The sequence below is a fragment of the Notothenia rossii genome (genome assembly GCF_949606895.1).
Source record: "Notothenia rossii genome assembly, chromosome: 3".
NCBI classification, from domain to species: Eukaryota; Metazoa; Chordata; class Actinopteri; order Perciformes; family Nototheniidae; genus Notothenia; species Notothenia rossii.
In genome coordinates this window covers 86799767-86820614 of record NC_136901.1, presented here as the reverse complement: position 1 = coordinate 86820614, position 20848 = coordinate 86799767, and the positions used below count along the sequence as shown (strand labels likewise).

Genomic DNA, 20848 nt, shown 5'->3' with positions numbered 1-20848 from the left:
TAATCTGCCAATACCTGCAAATCCCCGCCATCCCACACACATTCTCACCTTGGCAGAACTGAAAAGGTTATATTTAAGAGAGGAGCAGCTTTGTGGCACATTTCCGATCAAGGCTTTTCATTTTGAATGCCGCCCACGTTCGTGTGAATCCGGAGAATGACCGCGGCCGACCCCGCCCCCCCCCCCCCCCCGCACAGATCTGCTCCGAGCGCTAAAGTGCCGGCCCGAGTGGCCTGTAGGTGTGTGTTATGCAAGACTAATGGATGAAGAGATCATTGTATTCAAGACGCCCACAGCGATGGTTCATGTAACAGATCCGCTTGTGAAATCACAGCTTTTTAACATTTGGGTATTGGCTCTGGAGGTGCTGATCACTGCTGAGAGATCCAGAGGACAACGTGCATCTTAAGTCCTCTAAAAGGTGTCATGTGTCATTATTATGCATGACGGGAGAGGACCGTGTTTAAGTCAATCATGTGTTTCTTGGCAAACCCACTTTTAAAGGGGATGTAAATATAAGTAAATCATGATGTTTAGAGTGAAATAAGAATATATTTTCACTTTAATAATGATAACAAAACAATCAAAGTAACTGCGAGTTGCCTCGAACAAATTGTTTACTTTAAGCCCCTTTGTTCAGCATATAATCAATATCACATTTAAATATAATTGTATGCAACTAAAATGGTATTTTGAAGTATTTGAATAATTGTTTATGTACAGTAGTTGCAATTATAGCTTGTCATATGAAAATATATTTGATATTTGACTATACATTTCCTGTATAATGGATAATCAGTTTTTTAACCAGCCTACACTTGCCCACAGGCGGACACTTTTATATCTACTTACAACTACGTTAAACGGTGTTATAAGCTAATTATTAGAGCTTTATATACGGCTTATAAATACTCAATAGGCTGACATAAATCTGACAAAAAAATGTTTCCAATCAAAAGACTTTTAATTGAAAGATTCAGGTAAAAACTTCTGGTGTTATAATTTCTTAACGCTTTCTAAAGTGTTGGTAAAATGTATTTTTATAGTAAAGGTGTTCCGATGTAACATGTTTAAGCTTAATTGGAACATATTTCTTACAGAAGTTTGCTAACAGGACGTTTTGCTTCTCCTCGGTTTCTTTCCTCTTTTCGCTAATGACTTTCCCGGGGAGTTGAGCATTTGATTTGTCGTTTACTTTATACAATATCTAAGCTCTCTTTTAACAAGTTTGCAGTGAATGTAATGATATTTTTAGTTATTTATTTTCATGAATACATCTGCTCAATAGGAGAGATGTGTGTGGATGTGTGCAGCAGCTCAGCAGAGGAGCTTGTAATGGGGACAGCTGAGAGATGTGTGACTGTATGCCAGGGGTGGGGATCCTCCGGCCTCCGGGCAGTATACGGCCCGCGAGACTATTTGGTACGGCCCTCGAGGTAATTTATAAACACTCGAGGTAATTTATAAAAGACACGATCTAAAAAAAAAATAGACCGCAAAAGAATTAAACAAGCGAGTGCTTGTTTTTCCTGGCCAAGGTCAGGGTCCTTGAACACAACATGAGCCTGACGTGTCATCACATGGTATATGTCTCGTCTGATAGGGGTGCAGTTCTGCCGGGGAGCACCAGAACGTCGCTCCGGCACTTCCAAAAATTGCAGTACCGATAAGGAGCCGTACACATGCCGCAGTTTTTGCGTGGCTGTGTCTTTAGTTGAAAGCCCAGTGGCGATCTGTTCATCTGTCATACTGATCAAACATCTGGATTAAGAGGTTGCTTTTTCTTTGCACAGAATGAAAGAAAGGCCAAATCAATGGGCTGTGATTTTAGTATTTTAAAGCAGAGGTCAATAATTTGTACGGCCCTCGGAGGATGTTGAAACAATTGAAATGCCCCTTGAGAGGAAAAAGGTTCCCCACCCCTGCTGTATGCTTTCACATATGCAAGAGAGACTGCTTTGTTTTCTACAATTGCAGGCATTTGGTTTATAAGTGGCTGTTTTCCTGCTGCAACTCTTTGTTACTTAAGTGTGTGTTTTATGCTTCTTCCTTTATGTCCTCTTGTTCAGGAGTTTTCCCTTTGTAGGCAAAGAGAGTCTTTATGCTCCTCTGAAAGCCTTTAGAGACATTAGCCCAATGTCTTTTCTTACTTGAGATAAGCAACTAGACTTATGGGAGTGGGATATCAGTTGTGCAAAATGAAATCCGGTGAAAATATTGGCTGCATGAAATATATATAAATGTTACTTTTCCAAAATAAAAGTTGCACAATCATCAATATAGTTGGCAGCAGCGTTCACTTTCTCTGCTTCTGGTAAAAAAGGAGTTATCAGATTAAAGCCCCGGCCACACGAGGACGATAACGCAAAGGGACCGCAATCGTTATCAAAAAAGTATTCCGTCCACACGCAACAGGCAACAGAAGCGTGTCCGTTCACTCGAAAGCGCTGGAGACGTTGTAGTACATATGCCAGGCCTGTAAGTGGCGCTGTAGTCCTGCACAAAAATCAGCGAAGAAGACTTCCCGCGCATGGTTTCCATGGTTGCCCTTCTGTTTATTCTCCGCTGTGGACGCTCTGGCTCTTTTTCTCCCTCCCCCTCCGTCTCTTCCAAGAGACGAGGGGGCCGTGCGGCACAGTTTCAGTTAGATTTTTTTTCGCCGGTCAACATGTCCGTTAAAGTTTATATCTTCCGGACAAAATTAGAAAAGTGCCGGTCAGAGGTCTTCTTTGTTATTTATTGAGTTTTAAAACAAATGAATAACGACTCTATATAATATTATAAGTATGATAAATGGAGCCTCTCTTTTCCTCCCCCTCTCCTGACAGCCCAGCAGCTGATCTCTGAGCAGGAGACGTGGGAGAGGCGAGGCTATTGCTTCATCGTTATCAGGAAATGATCGTATAGGGCGTAAACACGGAGCCGTTTGCCCCCCCAGAGCGTTTTGTTCGCAGATCTACCCACCTTGGGACCCGTTATCGTTTTCTGCGTTTCCATGTCGGCCTCGTGTGGCCGAACCGTCTATCTGATAGAGAACTGTAGCAGATACGACCGTTATCGTCCTTGTGTGGCCGGGGCATTACACTTCTGAGAATTTCAACAACAAGCAGGAGTGCCATTTGTTACTTGAACTCTGCAAACAATGTTTTAAAAGCCAATTTGAAAAGGAAACACTCCAGTTTACTCCTCTGGATAAGAGCATGGCGATAAGAGGGGAAATACAACTTATTTGAGATCGTAAACATTTCAATTAGCTCTCTCTTGGCAGTCTAAGATTAGCTCTTTATCTCCCCGTGAGACTGCTCTAAATTGGCTTTAAAAACAGATGTTTCTCTCATTACTGTTCCAAGATCAACACAAACAACCCTGAGCCAAAATGGCCGATTGCTCCTACCTGCTTCTGGGCAGGAACATGGACTCCTTGATGAAGACGGAGCCGGACAGCAGGATGTACCAGCAGCTGCCGACGTCGTCAGGGCTGGAGACACAAAGAGAAACACAATGACGACAAGTAATCACAGATTGCAGCAGAGATGAAGAGAATGCACTTAATCTGAGTTGAGTGAGGAATGTCTAAAGTTGGCAAGATGCAAGCCTAAATGTTAATCTTTATTTTGAGTATTAAATATTAAATCTTTTACGATTGTATTACATTTCAAAATAAATCTTGGTAATGGAACACAATCTTCATACGGTTACATCGTCTTAATTTCTGGTTTCCTTACACTTATTATCTGGTATATTGGAAACACAAACAGTTCATATACAGGCCAGGATACACACCGAACAACACTTAGTTTACTTGTTGAATAACCCTAACCCTTGTTCAGTCAATTCCTAAACCCTATTTTGATTAACAGATTATTAATTTAAATATTATTTTAAGCAAAAATGAAAAGAGGTCACTGGTTAAGGCTAGTCAAATGTGAACGTCTACTAGAATTCTTGGTTCTTTATGATTGTAAACCGATTTATTTATTTTTTTTCGTCACACAAACCAGAATACAAGACGCATCCACTTGTGTTTTGTGACATTTTGATGAGCATCTTTGCTTATTATCTGACAAAACAGTATCTTTAAAATACAGAAAACCAGAGGATGTAACAATAATGCAATGCTCATTTATTGCAACCCAAATCTCTTTAATGTTGAGATGTTTTCTTTGTTATTTGCTTGCCCTGCGGACGCGCAAGTGCTGCGGTGAAATGTATCAGTAATGAGAGATTTGCTCACTGTGCCAAATACAGAGCACTTCGAACCAAGTATAAAGCAGAACACATGAGAAAGAGAGTCACAGATAGAGAGGGAGAACTACAAATGAAGCGAGGAATCATCAGTCATCCTCCCACACCCCGCTCAAACACAGACGAGGAAATTGGGCCTGGAAGACTACGTAAACTCAGACTGACCTCCGCAAGATGCTGCTGGCTGTCAGCTTCTTACGACATGACGAGTACACAATCACACGAAACACTTCCACCACACTTAGGGCATTATCGTGAGCCAGAAGCCTTATTAGGAAACACCAAAGACTCTTCTGAGGGGATAAACAACCCTGTCAGCGTTAATAAAGCACGCTGGTATTTAATAAATGTTTTTTTTTTTGGTTTATTTAAATGTATCTGTTTCATTACTTGCTCGTGTAGCTTATCTCAGGACGTGCATGTGTACCAGAGGGATTCAATAGAGTTAATCTGACATGGCTGAGATTCAGAGAGTCTCCTCTGCTCTGAACATGCAGGATTACAGAGAGGTCATGTATGTTAACCTGCGGGAAAGCAAGCAAATTGCTCTGTACACGGATAAAGAGGGTAATGCTTTCTTTCAAACACAACATATGCACTCTGTGAGCAGGTCAGGTCAGATGTCACAGATTGAACTGCTGTTGTTAAACCAACACGCTCTGCAGTTTACCCACATGTTCTGCATGTCGGTAAATAATGTGTGATTTCTTCTTATTTCTTTAGAGAAATAAATATATTGTTATTTTTTCCCAACAAAATATATACAGCCACCGAACCCTCCAAAACATTTGAATAAATACAAAGTCAAAATAATACACATAAATGCTAAAAATCTAAATTATGTAAAGCACATGAAAATCTCTTGAAAGGATTTAACGCTCAGTTACAAAGCTGGTTTACAATAAGCTTTATATTATCTGGTCACATCTGTCGTACTTTCTCTACTAGGTTGCTCCAAGTTAATAGTAAAAGTATCATTTCAGGCAGGACATTGAGAGAAATTCTTTAAACACCAACTGATAGAAATGTTTCTGGGTTTGGTTCAATAGATGAATATTGTATGTTTCAATTTAAACCATGGATGTATAATAAGAACTGGATACAGCGTGGGAGGCGGGGCCTGGTTCATTCATATGAGAGTTGCTCATTGGCGCATGAAGACAAAATGGCCCAACTTTTGAGAGAGCGAAACGTCACGAAAGTATTCATATAATCATATAATCCGTTCTTATTGGGCATCCATGGGTAAAGGTAAAACTCATGTACTGAACACGTCACATGAACGTAGCGGGCGGCGCGGTCCCGTGGGATGGATCTGCGTTCATAATGCCGAGGAACATAACTCTCAGAATAACGTTATTAGCACATTTTACAACTTGAGGACCGAATGTTTTTAATGAGGGCGATACAAACGTTCATACTGGGTAGTTTATTTAGTTTAAAAACAATTATCGTCTCTTTCCCAAATGTTAGTCACTGGGAAAAAGTATTTCCGGGCCGGAAGTGTAGTACCGCCGTTTGGCCACAACGAATATATTCCTCAGAGTCTAAAAAATAATAAATAATATTTGTTGTTCTTCTTATTTGCGAGAGTTGAACAAAGAAGGAGTATGTGTTTTAACTTCAATCAGATTAATTGTGATTTCAACCTATCTTGGTTGTCGAACATCAACCATGTCCCCCTCTTACAGTAAAGAGGAAGAAGAAACTGAGAGAGGGAAGTATTCTCATGACCCGTAATACCATCCTTCTCCAGTGCTGGGAATTTAACATGAGTTTCAGCTGGGGTGGACAAAGATAGTCCCGTCAGTAATGAAAACTGCTCTCATTTTGCTCTGATGATTCGTAACAACTTTGGCTGAATTATGACTGTTTAAAGAGCTAGTGTCTTCAGGCAGAACAACAATTCACTTCAAACTGTGAGTCTTTATGCCTAATTAAGCGAGGCTAACCGTCTGCTAAATATATTTACAGTATATATTAGGGCTGCATGATATATCGTGTCGTGACGATAATCGCGATATGCGCATGTGCGATGTATTCAAATCATTTTTTTTTCTCGAGTAAGCTAGAATCTGCCTCTCCTTTCAGACTTCCTTACAGAGCCCCTCTTCCAACACACACAAACACGCACATGACCAATGAGGGCACGAGATAAGTTTGTGCACAGATGGAAGGCTGACAGGCAGGTAGGCCATCCAGTTATTTTAGCCGGGCCGGCTCAGATGATTGGTCATGCTTTTTACAGCGCAGCGGCTTCCACAGATGTATTTATTGTCAAAGCATTTAATATATCCATTGCTATCGGGATGTTAAAAAGTTTTTCTGAAGTGAATTACCTACCCCACCTTTAAGTAGGCAAATTAACTCAAACACGTCATGTTACAATTCTTTTGCTGCTTGCTACAAAAGGAAAACTTGCGCGGCTCTCATGTCAGGGGTACAGTGAGTGACATGCAGGCTCTGCATGCACAGCAAACCACAAACAAATCTCCAAAACAAACGGACCCGGTGATTAAAAGGTAAAAACACTGAATAAAGTGTTTCATGTGTTTCTCCAGTTCGGCGCTGCTAACCGAGCTAGCTCAGCTTGTTGCTCTGATAACTTAAGATCCAGACGTCCGAGACTAAAATCCTTCATCCGGTTAAATATAGTTAAAAAAATACCAATTGTATAGCATGAAAGTTCCAGAAAGGATGGTTTGCGGACAAAAGAAACTGTCTGTATTTTTTCATATCGCAATATATATCGCAGGGGGTAGTATACAGTATATAGTAAAGAGCTATCCAACTGCTCATAACTCAAGGTGAGAAAGTGTATTTCCGTAATATTGAACTACTTCTAAAATGGTAGAGGAAGAGTCTTAAATGATTTTAAAAAGACAGAAAAAATGTTGTCAGTGTGCTGCATCAGTTCAGCTTCACCTGATGGTGTGAAAACCCGCCATTATATGAACTATGAAAGCCAAGCATCGATTCAACTGGACGTTTCTCTTTGTGAAGCTTCCCTCTGTATAGTCGGCATAGATTGATTGAGACTGATAGTTTGATAGAAAATGTGTATTCCCCTCGTCGAAGAGGAAGAAATGTCATCAAGCTGAAATCAGACGCTGTACTTAAAGGTGCTTTGGTGTTAATAAGGCAGCAGCTTGTGTGATTATCACAGAACATTTCCACTTGGTCTGAGTGAGACTGTTTAATTGAAACCAAGCGGAAACAAATCAATGAGCAGTCAGACGTCAGCGAACTGGTTTTTGCTAACAGAAAGGTAAAGGTTGGGCAAGCTTATTTTACACGTGCTAACACAGACACATATATTCACACCCGGCCCCGCCGTGCTGACTGAGTTTCTTTTCCTAATCACTGAGAACAAAGTCTCCCGCCTCCTTGCTCCTCATCCTCCTACTCTCCGCACTTTTCTTGAAGAACTAACGAGGCTGCAGACAGCACACCCTACTGACACCAAATCCTCCAACAGCATCCGCCCTCCTTCTCCCTCGGCTGAGCTCCATCCGCCTCCCTGCGGACCCGCTCCATCGTTTCATGGTTCTGCTAGCGTTCAGAGACGACACGAATGAAATGCTCAATTATTAATTACTGGCACGCAGATGCACGGAGCGAGGGGAGCACCTCAAATAAGAGGATGAGGAGGAAGAGGAAGATACAAATCCAGAAAAGAAGGAGATGGGAGAATGTTATGCGCCGCGACAGCTTGACTGAACTGGGTCACGAGTACAGAAAGCGATCGTCAAACGCTAAACATCCTCCACCAAAACCCCCCGGGAAGCCTTCAGCAGCGGGGTGTGGGGCTATAGAGAGTATGGAGGCAGTGGGAGGGGGTAAAACGACGCAGGAAGGGTTATAGAATCTAAACATATAAGAAATGAGAATAACATTTTCCCTAGAACCAAGAATTATGTTCAGAATGAAATGCCTTTTTCTCCATAAGTCAAACTGTGTCACAATTTGCCATGAAGACATTTGTCAGACAGACTTTTGACCTGTGACCCTACATAAACTCTTTCTCATTATGTGTGCACAGGGTTTGGAGAGACATTGGAAAAGCAAAACAGGAGTCTCTGACAACCGCATTGAGTGTCCCAATTTAAACAAGAAGCTAAAAATAAAACCGTTTTAATTTGTTATTGTTGTGATGTGTCCACCGTGAAGCTCTCCAGAGACTCTCAAAGCCACAATGGTGTTGTGACATTATGAAATAAAGCAATTATAACAGTTTTGCAACCGTCCAATTGTCCTTAAACACATTTGTTTTGTTAAAGAGAAAAAAATCTGCTAAAAAAAAGCTCGAGAGGCGGGTGGGAGAGGACAATGTGGATACTGCTTGGTGGGAAAGTGCAGTTGTGCATTTTTTTTAAATAAAATAAATAACTAAATGTTTTAATTGTGACACTTTATACTCTAAAGTTTAGCATCAAACTAGATCAGCATCCAAAACATGCATTTAATTGACTTGACATGACAATAACGACAGAATCTGGAATAATAGGCCTCTTCAGATACAATACAAGGTGACTTTTCTGTCAGTTTAACTCATTTAATTAGCTGTAATTCGAGATGCTCGTCAAATAACTGATGTATACATGTTAGGACTGTTCCTACGGCATGTCATATTATTATATTAGCTGACATGTCATTGGGATATGATGACTTTTCCGTTTCTATTTTCAACTGAGTTCAACTTTCATAAGGCCAGACACTTCACACTGTCATGGGATACAGCAGCCCCATTGCTAATGTTGCTAGGGTTAGGGTTAGGTTAATGTTGCTATATCCAACTAAATACAAAAGGAAACAAGGGTATACTGAAATGTAAAGTCAGAGAACAACTGATATATTTAAACCAGGTGCATTGCCACACCTCATTGTTGCTCTGATGCTCATTAGATACAGTCAGTGTGTATTTTTGTTTCGCCTGGCAACAGCTTGTTTGACCTGACTTTGACATCTTCCTCTTTTAACAATCACTGACTCTCTCTGACTGTAAGCGTAACATGACGTTAACACAGGGCGACGTTTGGAGGAGGTTTCATGTAGTTTTCGTGACAACACAGTAAAGTAACAAAGGAAAAGGGAAATATCTCTCAGTTTGTGTTCCTATAACAACGGACATTGAACATTGTTTGATAGGCGGCTCACATTTACTTGAACGTAAATCTTTAACACTGAAATATACTACTACACAATGACACAGCTTCAATTTTAAGACATGCAGGCTTGGCTTTAAATTCATAATTAGCAAGACATTATAAGAAAACATACAGAAACCGACAAATGTACGACTGCAACTAACAATTACTTTCATAGTGGGTTGACCTGGGTATTAGTCAAAAACTGTCGAAAAATTGCAATTCTTTCGACATCTTCAAATGTTTGCGTTTTGTCAGACCAATGGTTTCAAATCTCAACATATTCAGTCTACTATCATACAAAAAAGAATATGCCGCAGTGTTTCCCCTAGGATGGAGTCATAGCAGCGGTGCTAAGGCACGTGGGCCCAGCATAATGTGAGCGCGGAGCACGTGGAATTTTTTAGTGTGTGCGCGTGCAAAGTGCGCCCCGCCAATTTGTTTCTATGTGTCAGCACAAGAAAGGCTCTTTAGGCCTAGTACCAGGGCCGGTTCTAGACAATTTGCTGCCCTAGGTGAGATTTTAGGCGACATTTTATGTGTAAAGATAAATGAAAAATCTCTGCAAAAGACAAATACACTGCAAAAAAAGAAACTTATTGGCATGGGTAATAGACGTAAAAATGGCTTCAAATGTATTCAGTGTTGTATGAACATGTTTGAATTGGGGGGTGGACGTGATATCCTCTAGGGGGGTCCGGAGGTAGGCCCCCCCCGGGAAGATTTTTTTTGGAACATTTTACAGTAAAATGCTTCAATCTGGTGTACTTTGAGCACACAATTACTAGAGACCTGATCTAGGGGGTACAACTCTAAAACGCCCATATGAAAAAGATTGGTTTACATTTTAATAATCAAATAAGTATGTGAACATAACCAATAACCTACCATAGCCAATAACAAATAAATGTAGCTTATTTTATTTTTGTTGTTCATTCATATCTTATTTTACCTAGTTAACCTAGCGCCCACCGTACAGGACAAATTAAACGTGCAACCGGGGTTAAAAAGGGTGTTACATTTACTTAATTATGAATCTTGTTACATCAAGGCCGAACATTTGGATGAGCGGCAACGGTCAAAAATGTTTTTTCCCTCCCAGAGCTACCAGCGCAGTGCCCCCCAGATCTGGCGCCCTAGGCGACCGCCTGTGTCGCCTATGCCAGTAACACAAATACTACAAATCTATATAACAAACAATCAAAAAAGAAAAAGGGTCGCCAATTATTATTTTAAGAAAAAAAAAAAAAGTAAAACAATTTTTTTTTTCTTTTTTTTTTTTTGGGTACCCCTAGCAGCGGCGCTCATATTTCAGCAGCGGCGCTGCGCCGCCACTATTTGTATATAGGGGAAACACTGTGCCGATTCATTTAGCGTTGACTGTCAGCTCTAGTTGAACTAAATACTTACACAATGTGACTCAGATGCTCGTTGTTAGGAGAAGAAAAAGGCTCCCAAACAAGCTAATTGTACAAGCACCATCGCATTGCAAATCCATAATGATGGGGTTTCCAGTTGGACCACACAGAGCAGCGGGGGTCGAAGGTCAAGGGTTTCTATGAAAGAGCTGACATGGAAGAAATTAAAGGGCGACCAGAAGGTACTAACCCTGTTCACCAGCCGATGGTGAATGTGCCAGGTCAGCCTCCATCTCAGGGCATTAGCTCTTTAATCTGTGGATGCTCGCACAGCATGGGATGTTTTCATGAGATATTGAGTGTGACTGAGTGAGTGTGTGTGTGTGTGTGTGTGTGTGTGTGTGTGTGTGTGTGTGTGTGTGTGTGTGTGTGTGTGTGTGTGTGTGTGTGTGTGTGTGTGTGTGTGTGTGTATGTGCGTGCGTGCGTGCGTGCGTGTGCGTGTGCGTGTGTGAGTACTCTAGCAATCTAGAGAGGCAGGAGAAATTAGTAGTTGTATAACTATTACCCGTATCCTCCTGTCATTGCTGCAGGACTGCCAACTGTCAGGGATAGCTAGTGAAACTGAGAGTGCGCGGGTCATTAACTGGGTCATTTGGAGCGATCGGAGTGCTTCTATCCAACATTACGGGTGTTTGTCGAAGCAGAAAAAACATTTATATAAAGACAGAATTTAGTTACGTGGGAGATTTTCTTCTGGGTGCAGTTTTTTTCTTAATTCATGGGAGGAATATCCAGAAGGAGGGCAGCCAAACTGTGAAATGTGGTTTCATTTTACATGAAGCACGGGCAGATATATCAAATCTCAGCCAAAGTCTTTAAAGCTGCGTTACAGTTAAGAGAAATCATTTTCCAAGCTTATTTTCAAGAGCCCGATGAAATCTACACTGGAAACAATTATTTGAATACCAAATACCTTTTTTAAATGTAAGGCATTAATGCATTGCAGTCACTGACATTAATCCAGACTGTTGATTGGACAAAAAGTGATTTGGAGTCACTACCTCGTGTTTAAGGATATCTTGATGGCCATTTTCTTTTTCAAATGTTTATAAATATAAATAAATACAGGAAAATAACTAATTAGTTGCAGCATTTATAAAATAATGTTCTATGTGTGGTCATTTTTGTTTTCTAAGGAAGTGCAGTCATTACTTGTTCATGCAGTAATAAGAGGCATTTGTTTTTGAATATTTTAGGCAGTCAACAACACCCAGTGATTATTTCATCTATTAAAAGGCTGTTCAACTGAATTTCCAGTACATGTACCTTATCACAAGCAATATTTAGCAACATGGTGAATCACACATACTCCCACCCATGCTAATATCCTCCCTCAATTTGTTGGTGTCTTCCCTTCACTTCACTTCCCAGATTAGGTGTATCATCACATTTTAACGCAACACATACAGTATGTCAGACACTTTAGTTGTAAGGAAACTCCCTATGAACACAAATGTCCATTTACACTTTAAGAACAACTCTCTAAATGGTTATATTATCCTATATTTAACAAGGAAATTAACTATCCTTACAGCCATCTGACATATGACTCAATGTAAGAGCCATACCATTTTTACAACTTCATAGAGATGCTACCACAATTAAATTCCCCCATTGACTTTTAAAGCCCTCGTTCCCCTGCAGATTATTGCTGTTGTTGTAAATAGACGGGGAAATGAAGACAGGCTGTTAAAAGCTTGTGTTTTCACCGGGGAAGGTTGATTAAGATCTTGCACAAGAGGAAAGTCAATCTGATGTGCTGCTGTTTAACACCCAGCTCTTATCAGGGAGACTTTTTAATGGTTCACACATGCATGCACGCAATCACTCGTACGCATACAAAGACACAACTAGAAACTATGTCAGGACACTTGTAAGAATGAAATGAACCAATAAACCAAGAAGACAATAACCTGCTGTGTTCTGCTTTTGCCTCGAGGGACATTTGGTAAAAGTACAGGACGTGTATTTCCTTGTTCTGTGTATATAAGAAGTTCATATATGGAGCAGGTCGATTGCATGTTTGTTCAGAGACAGTTGTCACTTGTGGATGTGTCGTTATCACTGTAAGCAGAGACCGCAGATCAATAACCTCCACTGATAAAACAGACAATTACACAAAAAACCACTCAATTATTTTTTATTTACCAAATAAAATCAATGTTTCAGATTCACTGCTCTCCTTCTGCTCATAAGCACACTCTAATTTGCCTTGTGATGCTTTATTGCTTTCTCTCATTATCTAATTTTGGATAGTATTAGATTAAATGAGGTTTTTTCATCGTTACATACATTTTAGGGTTGGTCCAAATGAACGTTTTACACCTGAATCTTCTATAAAGATATTTGATTGGAGCTCAATATGTGGCGTCAGACATCATCCTTAAAATAAATATAGAAAGTTATTTGAGTAAAGGGATTCATGAGATTGAATAACTTATGTAGCTGTTTTTGTTAAATTGGATCTTCTTATTTAATGAATATAACTTACAACAAGTCAGAGCGCAAGGCAAGTAGTGGAGCAAGCTTTTTTTTTATGTAACGCTGAGTAAGGCCTCTGGAGTTCTCGGAAATGTTTCGATCACGTGGGAAACTATCCTACCAACAACTTGGTATTCTACAAATAATAACATAAGTGTAGCTTAATCCTTATCTGCATCTGTTCAGAGATACTGGGTTTCAACAGAATGAAATGAGATGCAAAAAGAAAGCGCAGCATTCGGATATTGATTTAGAACTTGAGTGTGCACGTAATGAATGACGCTCTGAGGCTTTAAAACATTCAGTAAAGCCCTAATTAATGTCCCTGTTGCAACACTTTGTCTAGGAACACATTGGTGCCAAAGTGCAGCAGACCGCAGTGAAGGTGAAGGAGCGTCAGCTGACGCAGCTTTGGCCCATGTGTTGGTCTGAGTGCGGTATTAGACTACGTCCACAGTAAGCTGTCTAAATCTGAAAACACTGCTTACGTGTGAACGTGATGTGCTGCCACTTCAGTGTTTTCATTTTCATATTTACATTTTAGACAGGAATCAGACAAGAACATCCTAGAATGTGCTTTAGTAACAATACCACTACAAATGTGAATGCAGCTATCAGCTTGGATTTGTGTATACGTACGTGTGTGTGTGTGTGTGTGTGTGTGTGTGTGTGTGTGTGTGTGTGTGTGGTCACTGGTGTAAGGGGCCTGAGGGAATATTGTTGAAACTGGAGTCTATTATGCGACCATAGCTTAATCTGCATTCCTTTGTTTAATCAGCTCCCACACCACCGATGAGCTTCTAATGAGGTGTTGACTCTTCCCCATCACCCACCATCACACACACACACACACACACACACACACACACACACACACACACACACACACACACACACACACACACACACACACACACACACACACACACACACACACACACACACACACACACACACACACACACACACACACACACACACACACACACACACACACACACACACACACACACACACACACACACACACACACACACACACACACACACACACACACACACACACACACACACACACGGGACAATGCGTCCTCTGTGGTCCCTTGAGAGGCTGATAACCAGCTTAATTCTCACCATGGGTGTTCGGGAGACGTCAACACGTGACAGAAGTCAAACCGTGTGTGTGCTCTGTGCTTACTACAGTTTTTAAAAAAACGCACTAACACACTCGGAAGCTGTCAGGAATCTGTCAATACAGCTTTCCGATAACATGGACCTTTCACAGCAGCGAGCTCAAAGGAGGAAGCGTTGAAACCCTACTGACTAGCTGGCATACTTGCCATGCTTGAGACCTCAGAAATCGTGAGCATTTCAAAATGCAAAATTGGGGGGGAGGTGCTAGTGGATCGCCGGAGCTGTTAGATTAACATTAACATGCTTATTGTAGTTGTAAGTGCACTGCCTTGCGGCCTGTAGCACCGTCCTTGATGGAGCATATGTTTGGGCTGGACCTGTATTTTACAGGAAAGGAGTGAGCAGAGAGTAGAGTAGTTGTCGATTCTTGTTCGGTTTTCTGTGACTATCCGCCTCACCCTCTCAGACTTTGAGTTGCGCGCGCTACTAAAGAGACGTGTTACCATGGAAACCAAACAACGGTGTAGCTGTATTAAAGTCAGGGTGGAAACAGTTGTATGCAAATCTGATTTTGTCAGAAATCGGGAGAAATGCGGGAGAAATATGACCCCGGGAGGAAACCGGGAGAGGGCAATGAAATCGGGAGTCTCCCGCGAAAATCGGGAGGGTTGACAAGTATGCTAGCTGGTAGCATCGGAGGAAATGCTTTTAGGAGATTTTATAGCTTCCATTTTTCTTCTAGATTCAATCAGTAGACACTGACTTATTGAATCAAGCTGAGAATAGACTGGAAATCCCTACTACGTTAAAGTAGAGTGGTTGGTTGTGAAAATGATACACACCTTGATAGAGGCATCGAATGACTGCTTCTGTGCTTTATGGACATTTGTTTTCATTAGTGTCACCCCGGTCGCTCTGCTGTGAGGACCCGGACGCCTCCGCTCATCAATAACTCTGAGTAACGGCCCGGGCTATGGTGTGCTTTGATCACACAGATTTGAAATATTGTTTCATAGGCCTCACCCTGCTGTTTTTCATGTGTGTCATACGCTGGTAGAGATGGAAGCGATTGACCGTATATCATCCATCTTTCTTTAAACACAGATACACACAGTTACAGCTTTGTGGTACTTACTAGTATAGCACTTCATTGGCCTCATGTCTCTCATAGCGCACCGTCTCACACATTATCCTGCAGGGACAGAGAAGAAGGGGGGGTGGTCAGAAAACAATAGGAGGGGAAATTAAATATGGTTGGTTGGTTTGCAATGTCACAAAAAATAAATAATTGAGATGAATAGACCCAGACATGACTTCAACAAGTAATAAATGGCATCGTTGAGAATTGCAGTCACATGAGTTGGACTCAGGTCAGACAAAAAATACTTGCACTTGACTTTAAAGAGGACATATTGTGCTAATGTTAAGGTTTTATTAGTATGTATGCCTCCACTATGACATGTTCACATGCTTTAATGTTCAAACGTTTTTCTCATACTGCCTGTACAGCACCCCAGTCTGCTCTGATTGGTTAGCTGGCCGGCTCTATTGTGATTGGTCCACCGCTTAGAGATGTCCCACCCCTTAGTTTATCACTGCACTAAAGTTGGAGTGTTACCCGATCGAAGCGTGAGTTTTACATAGTGATGTCAGTATGTTACAGAAGCAAACAAATAAGGAGTATTTTATGCAAATATGGCATTACATTTTTATAGATGTTTGTCATGGAAACGTTTCTTTGCATTTGTGAGAATTATCTTTTAAACCTGCTTTCAGTTTGGGTCAGAGAGTCATCTATTACGTTTTTTTTTTTTGCAATACATTTATTTTTGCCTGTTTGATTTATTGTGTTTGTTTGTATTGGTGTTGTTGGCTATAATTTGTATTACATTTTTTAATCAATCATTTTAATTGTTTGTTTTTGGTGCAGCAGTGATGAAAGGTTAAGAGAGTTACTCATCCACTGAATCATGACTATTTTGCAGGTATGTTTTTGGATTTGAAAAATTAGCTTACAAGACTGGTTATGCATCTGCTCCGAGAACAAGTAAACAAGTGTCATTTATCTTATGCTCTCATTTGTGAAATGCTTTGTTTTCCTTAGGAACAGGATGGATCGAAAGAAATCATAATTTAAAAGTAATATCATTATGCAAACAAGGATTTAACTATGTTTTATGACTATTATTTTAGGGTAAATAATTGTTAACTTTTTTCTAATGACTCCCTACAGGCTTTCCCAAAACGCCCCCAGTGAAACAAGTCAACTTTACAGACAGGCATACAGTAAACAGTAGCTGATTAAAAACACGAAAGGCTTCAAAAACAGCTGGGGGGTGGCCGTCATGTTGCAGCCCCCACCAGTGCACGACGACGACAGAAAAATAACAACAATCCCAGCTCTAAAAAACAAGTCGCTGAGAAAAAAGGACTACAACGGAAAAACAAGACATTCCTCCCAGACAAAATGTGGAAGAAAAAAGAACTCTAACATAATCCCATAGTTAGTGGGATCATAGCTGGCTGGGAATTGTATTGGTTTTTTTGTTAGGACAAGCAGAGTTGGCGGGAGTGGAGGATTGGTGTGTGGGACCATGGGGACATTCCTCAGGACCCAGAGGGGGGGTGAGGGGTTACTGTAGGGTGGGAGGCCTGCGAGGGGTCACACAGAGGAATGTTCCAGCTCGCGGGTCATGTACCGCTATATTGTTCCGTCGCCAGTATAATCCACATGTATGCACACAAGGCATGCTGGGAACAGACTTCTGACATGCAGTGTTTGGAAAGTCTGCGCCAGACAGAAAAGACCAGAAGGCCGGTGTGGTGACCGGAGAGCAGGGCGGTGTGTTTGGAGGGCAGAGCGGTGTGTTTGGAGGGCAGAGCGGTGTGTTTGGAGGGCAGAGCGGTGTGTTTGGAGGGCAGAGCGGTGTTCACATCAGGGTAGTTTGGGTCAAATGTGAGGTTTTTATGTAAAGACACAAAAGTCCCTTTAGTCTTAATCCAAAAAATCTGTTTCGATAGAGATAGAAGCTCAATATGGACCTCAATGTGCCTTTTACTGTCAGAAAGAAAGTCCTGATTGAGATGAACTTCGAACAGAAAGTAACAAAAAAAAAGCTAGAGCTGAAACTAAATCCAAGATTCAAAGGCTTGATTGTCATACGCACAATAGCTGCAGAACAGTTATTATATAATATAATAATAATAATAATCGCCATCGGTCTTATTCCCTGTTTTGATAAGCGCCACTTACAGGCCCGGCATATGTACTACAGCGTCTCCAGCGTTTCCGTGTGGACGGACACGTTTCTTGAGCTGTTTCTGTGGACGGAAGACTTTTTTTAAAGAGACTGAGGTTTGTTTTCGTCTCCGTGTGGACGGGGCCATAGAGAGAAGACAATCGCTGTGTGCTTTCACACCTCAACAGCTCCTTTTGGTGTTAAATTGGTGTTACATTTATTTAGATTAAAGCTCAAATAAAGGTATCTTTTAGAAGAGTTTGTGGTTTTACATATCATGGTAATGTATACACACCTACATAAACCGAAGACCTTGTCACTTTGTTATCCAGAAAATATATGGGCCTTACAAGAACAAAAATAGTGGACTGACATTAATCATGCTTAAAGTGCACCTACCATGCTGTTTTTAGGCAATAGCATAGGTCTCAGATATATAAAAATATATAAACAACATGTCTATGAAGTGTTTTGCTCAAAATACCAAACAGATCACCCATCCTAGCCATCCCTCTATTTCACTTCCTGTTTCAAAAGCAGCCACTATCTAAACTAAATACTGCCGTGATGAAACGCCATATCATGGATTATCAAGGATTATCTCTGAAACAGTATGGAGCTCAAAGGCTTTCTCTCTTGCCGGTTATACCACAAGGTGAGTTCCTTTTTATTTCCTGCTTCTTCACACACATGCTCTCCAGTACAGGTTAGCTCTGAGTGTTAGCGATGCTAATGTGAACATGCACCGTCCATATTACGTCCAAAACAGTTGGGCATTGTTTCTGATAAGCACTTTCTGATAGGGCCGTGGGTCCACATTTCCGATATTACGTCATATCGGATGCAAATCTGGATCAGCTCCGTTGTAGCCCCGTTTTTAGAGATTTGGGTACGGAGGAAAAGAGAGAGGGTTTTATTTTCTGATGCTGCGTGAGTTCCCGAGACACCGGGGACATATTTATGTATAAAAGACATAAAAAAAGTGCATTTTGCATGATAGGTCCCCTTTAAAATATGTTTTTAGTAATCAGGAAAATATACTTTTATGTGCGCTAGTCAGAGTAACAGCTGGTTTTTATATTATATGTCTTTTTAGCAGCATAATTGCTTTTTAGAGATTGAAATTCTTCCAGCCAACGAGTGGCTGCTGGATTAGAAAAGCAGACGACGTTCAGCAGCTCTTGGCTGGCGGCTCCCTGCTAATGCTGCACCCCTGGCTACAACCGTTATGGAGCAGACACTGAGGAGTTGTCAGTGATTTAATTTGCATTTGAAATGAATGTGATTGGAATATCAAGCTCTCAATTATGGTTATTAGGTTCCGGTAATGTGTGCAGACACTAACCTCAGCTGGTGCTCCCGCAGGTTGGACAAGGCCTCCATCCCGTGGAGATACGAGTAGACGATCTCCAGGTCCTGAGGAACAGAGGGGAGCTGTTGTTAGACACAGAGGCTTAGAGATAAAGCTTTAAAGCCGCTACAATCAATACTTATATCCGCATTGTATGAAACGACAACGACTTTGTGTGCAACTGCTTCGATAAAACGTCTGAACAATACCAGCTCAGCAAAAAAGACAGGGCTAGCAAATACCTGATGAGCATATTGGAAAATGTACCTGCTGAAAAGCAAGATATCTGATTGTAAATAGGCCACCGTTACTGCCACCATTTCCGTGTTAGAAGGAGATCTATATTACAATGTTGTGTTTACATCTGGTTGGAAGGAAAACCACGTAGACAAAAGATCAGATTAAGACACTTTTATTAATCCTTGACACTGCTGCCACTAAAGATAACATGCACTATGCATTACAGATATTATGATGACATGAATGAAAGAAAAACAGCAAATTATAATATTTGTACGGTTGAGACTAATACAAAAATGCGGATATCTCCTCGTGAAAGTACTTAAATATCATCAGTTATCAGCATTTCCTTACATGTATTTCAATTATCTAACTGCTCAATCAATCTATCATTTTAACTATTTATCTGAATCCAAATGAGCAGAAAGCTCCAAAAAAAATACACAAAAAGGAAATTATTATTTGGTTGCACTTGTTTTTAAAAACGCTTATTATTCATTGTGCAGTGGAGTGGACACACTGGCCACTCACAGGACAGAAACCCATTCACAGAGACAGTGACATTGATTTGTGCGACGGAGCATTGGATTAAAAAGCGATAAAGCACCTCACAGAAAAAATAAAGGAAGTACACTGCACAACTAAACCCCCCCCCCCCCAATTCAATTACTCCATCAAATGACCCAGTGAGCGACTCTCAGATTGTTTGGCGTGAATCCAAGTCAGAGGTGAAACAAAGTGGCCCTCTCTGAGAGCTGGCAGCCAGTACAGCTACTTCACTGTGTGTGTGCACACTGGGGCACTGACTGTGTGTGTGTGTGTGTGTGTATGTGTATGTGTATGTGTATGTGTATGTGTATGTGTATGTGTATGTGTATGTGTATATGTATATGTGTGTGTGTGTGTGTGTGTGTGTGTGTGTGTGTGTGTGTGTGTGTGTGTGTGTGTGTGTGTGTGTGTGTCTACTGGGATGCACTTGGAGGTAGATGTGGCGACAGCACAGTGGAGGGGTAACAGAGACTCTGTGTTAAAATCCCCGCCAAGCACACACACACACACACACATGAAACCACACAAAATGCCCACCCTGTGTCTGGGTTATGTTTCTAATGGAAGCAAACAAAAACTAATTGAAAATTGTATTCAACTGTTGACCACAAAAGCTGAATAACGCTTTGTGTCTGCTGGTTTGGCGTCATGTTAAAAGGAGAGATTAATAAAATCACACCAGCACTAAAAGCCTCACTATTGTTGGTTCAGGCTGATTTAAAAAATGTGAAATTAACAATTAAAGAATGTCAATGAAATCTTGTTTTGGTCGCAAATAACCCGTGATTCTGATGCAATATCGTATGCAATAAGACCATTTCTTATAAAACACAAATAGCATACTGAGTGTGGTTGATTAAATATGTTTTAAAGTGTATCTTAGCATATCACACCCTACAAAGAAAGCATGAAAATCCATGTAAATCTAATAATCAACCAACATGTGAGACATTACTACTATTTAACATCCTAATGACACTACACGACTGACTCATCATGGTCCCTTGACGTCAGCACAAACTCTTCTAGTTATTTGGGTTTGGC

At 40.9% G+C, this 20848-nt stretch overlaps 1 protein-coding gene across 6 annotated transcripts in view; it reads right to left on the bottom strand.

The window, feature by feature from the left end:
• The window catches only part of rapgef2b (Rap guanine nucleotide exchange factor 2b), a 132629-nt gene that overhangs the window by 81323 nt on the left and 30458 nt on the right, over positions 1-20848 (bottom strand). For all 6 annotated transcript variants that reach the window (XM_079668895.1, XM_079668892.1, XM_079668896.1 and 3 more), the window contains exons 2-4: positions 19010-19080; positions 15561-15617; positions 3395-3478 (exon numbers count right to left, since the gene is read on the bottom strand). In XM_079668895.1, the coding sequence (XP_079525021.1) occupies positions 3395-3478; positions 15561-15617; positions 19010-19080 (212 nt within the window). The remainder of the gene's footprint in view (positions 1-3394; positions 3479-15560; positions 15618-19009; positions 19081-20848) is intronic.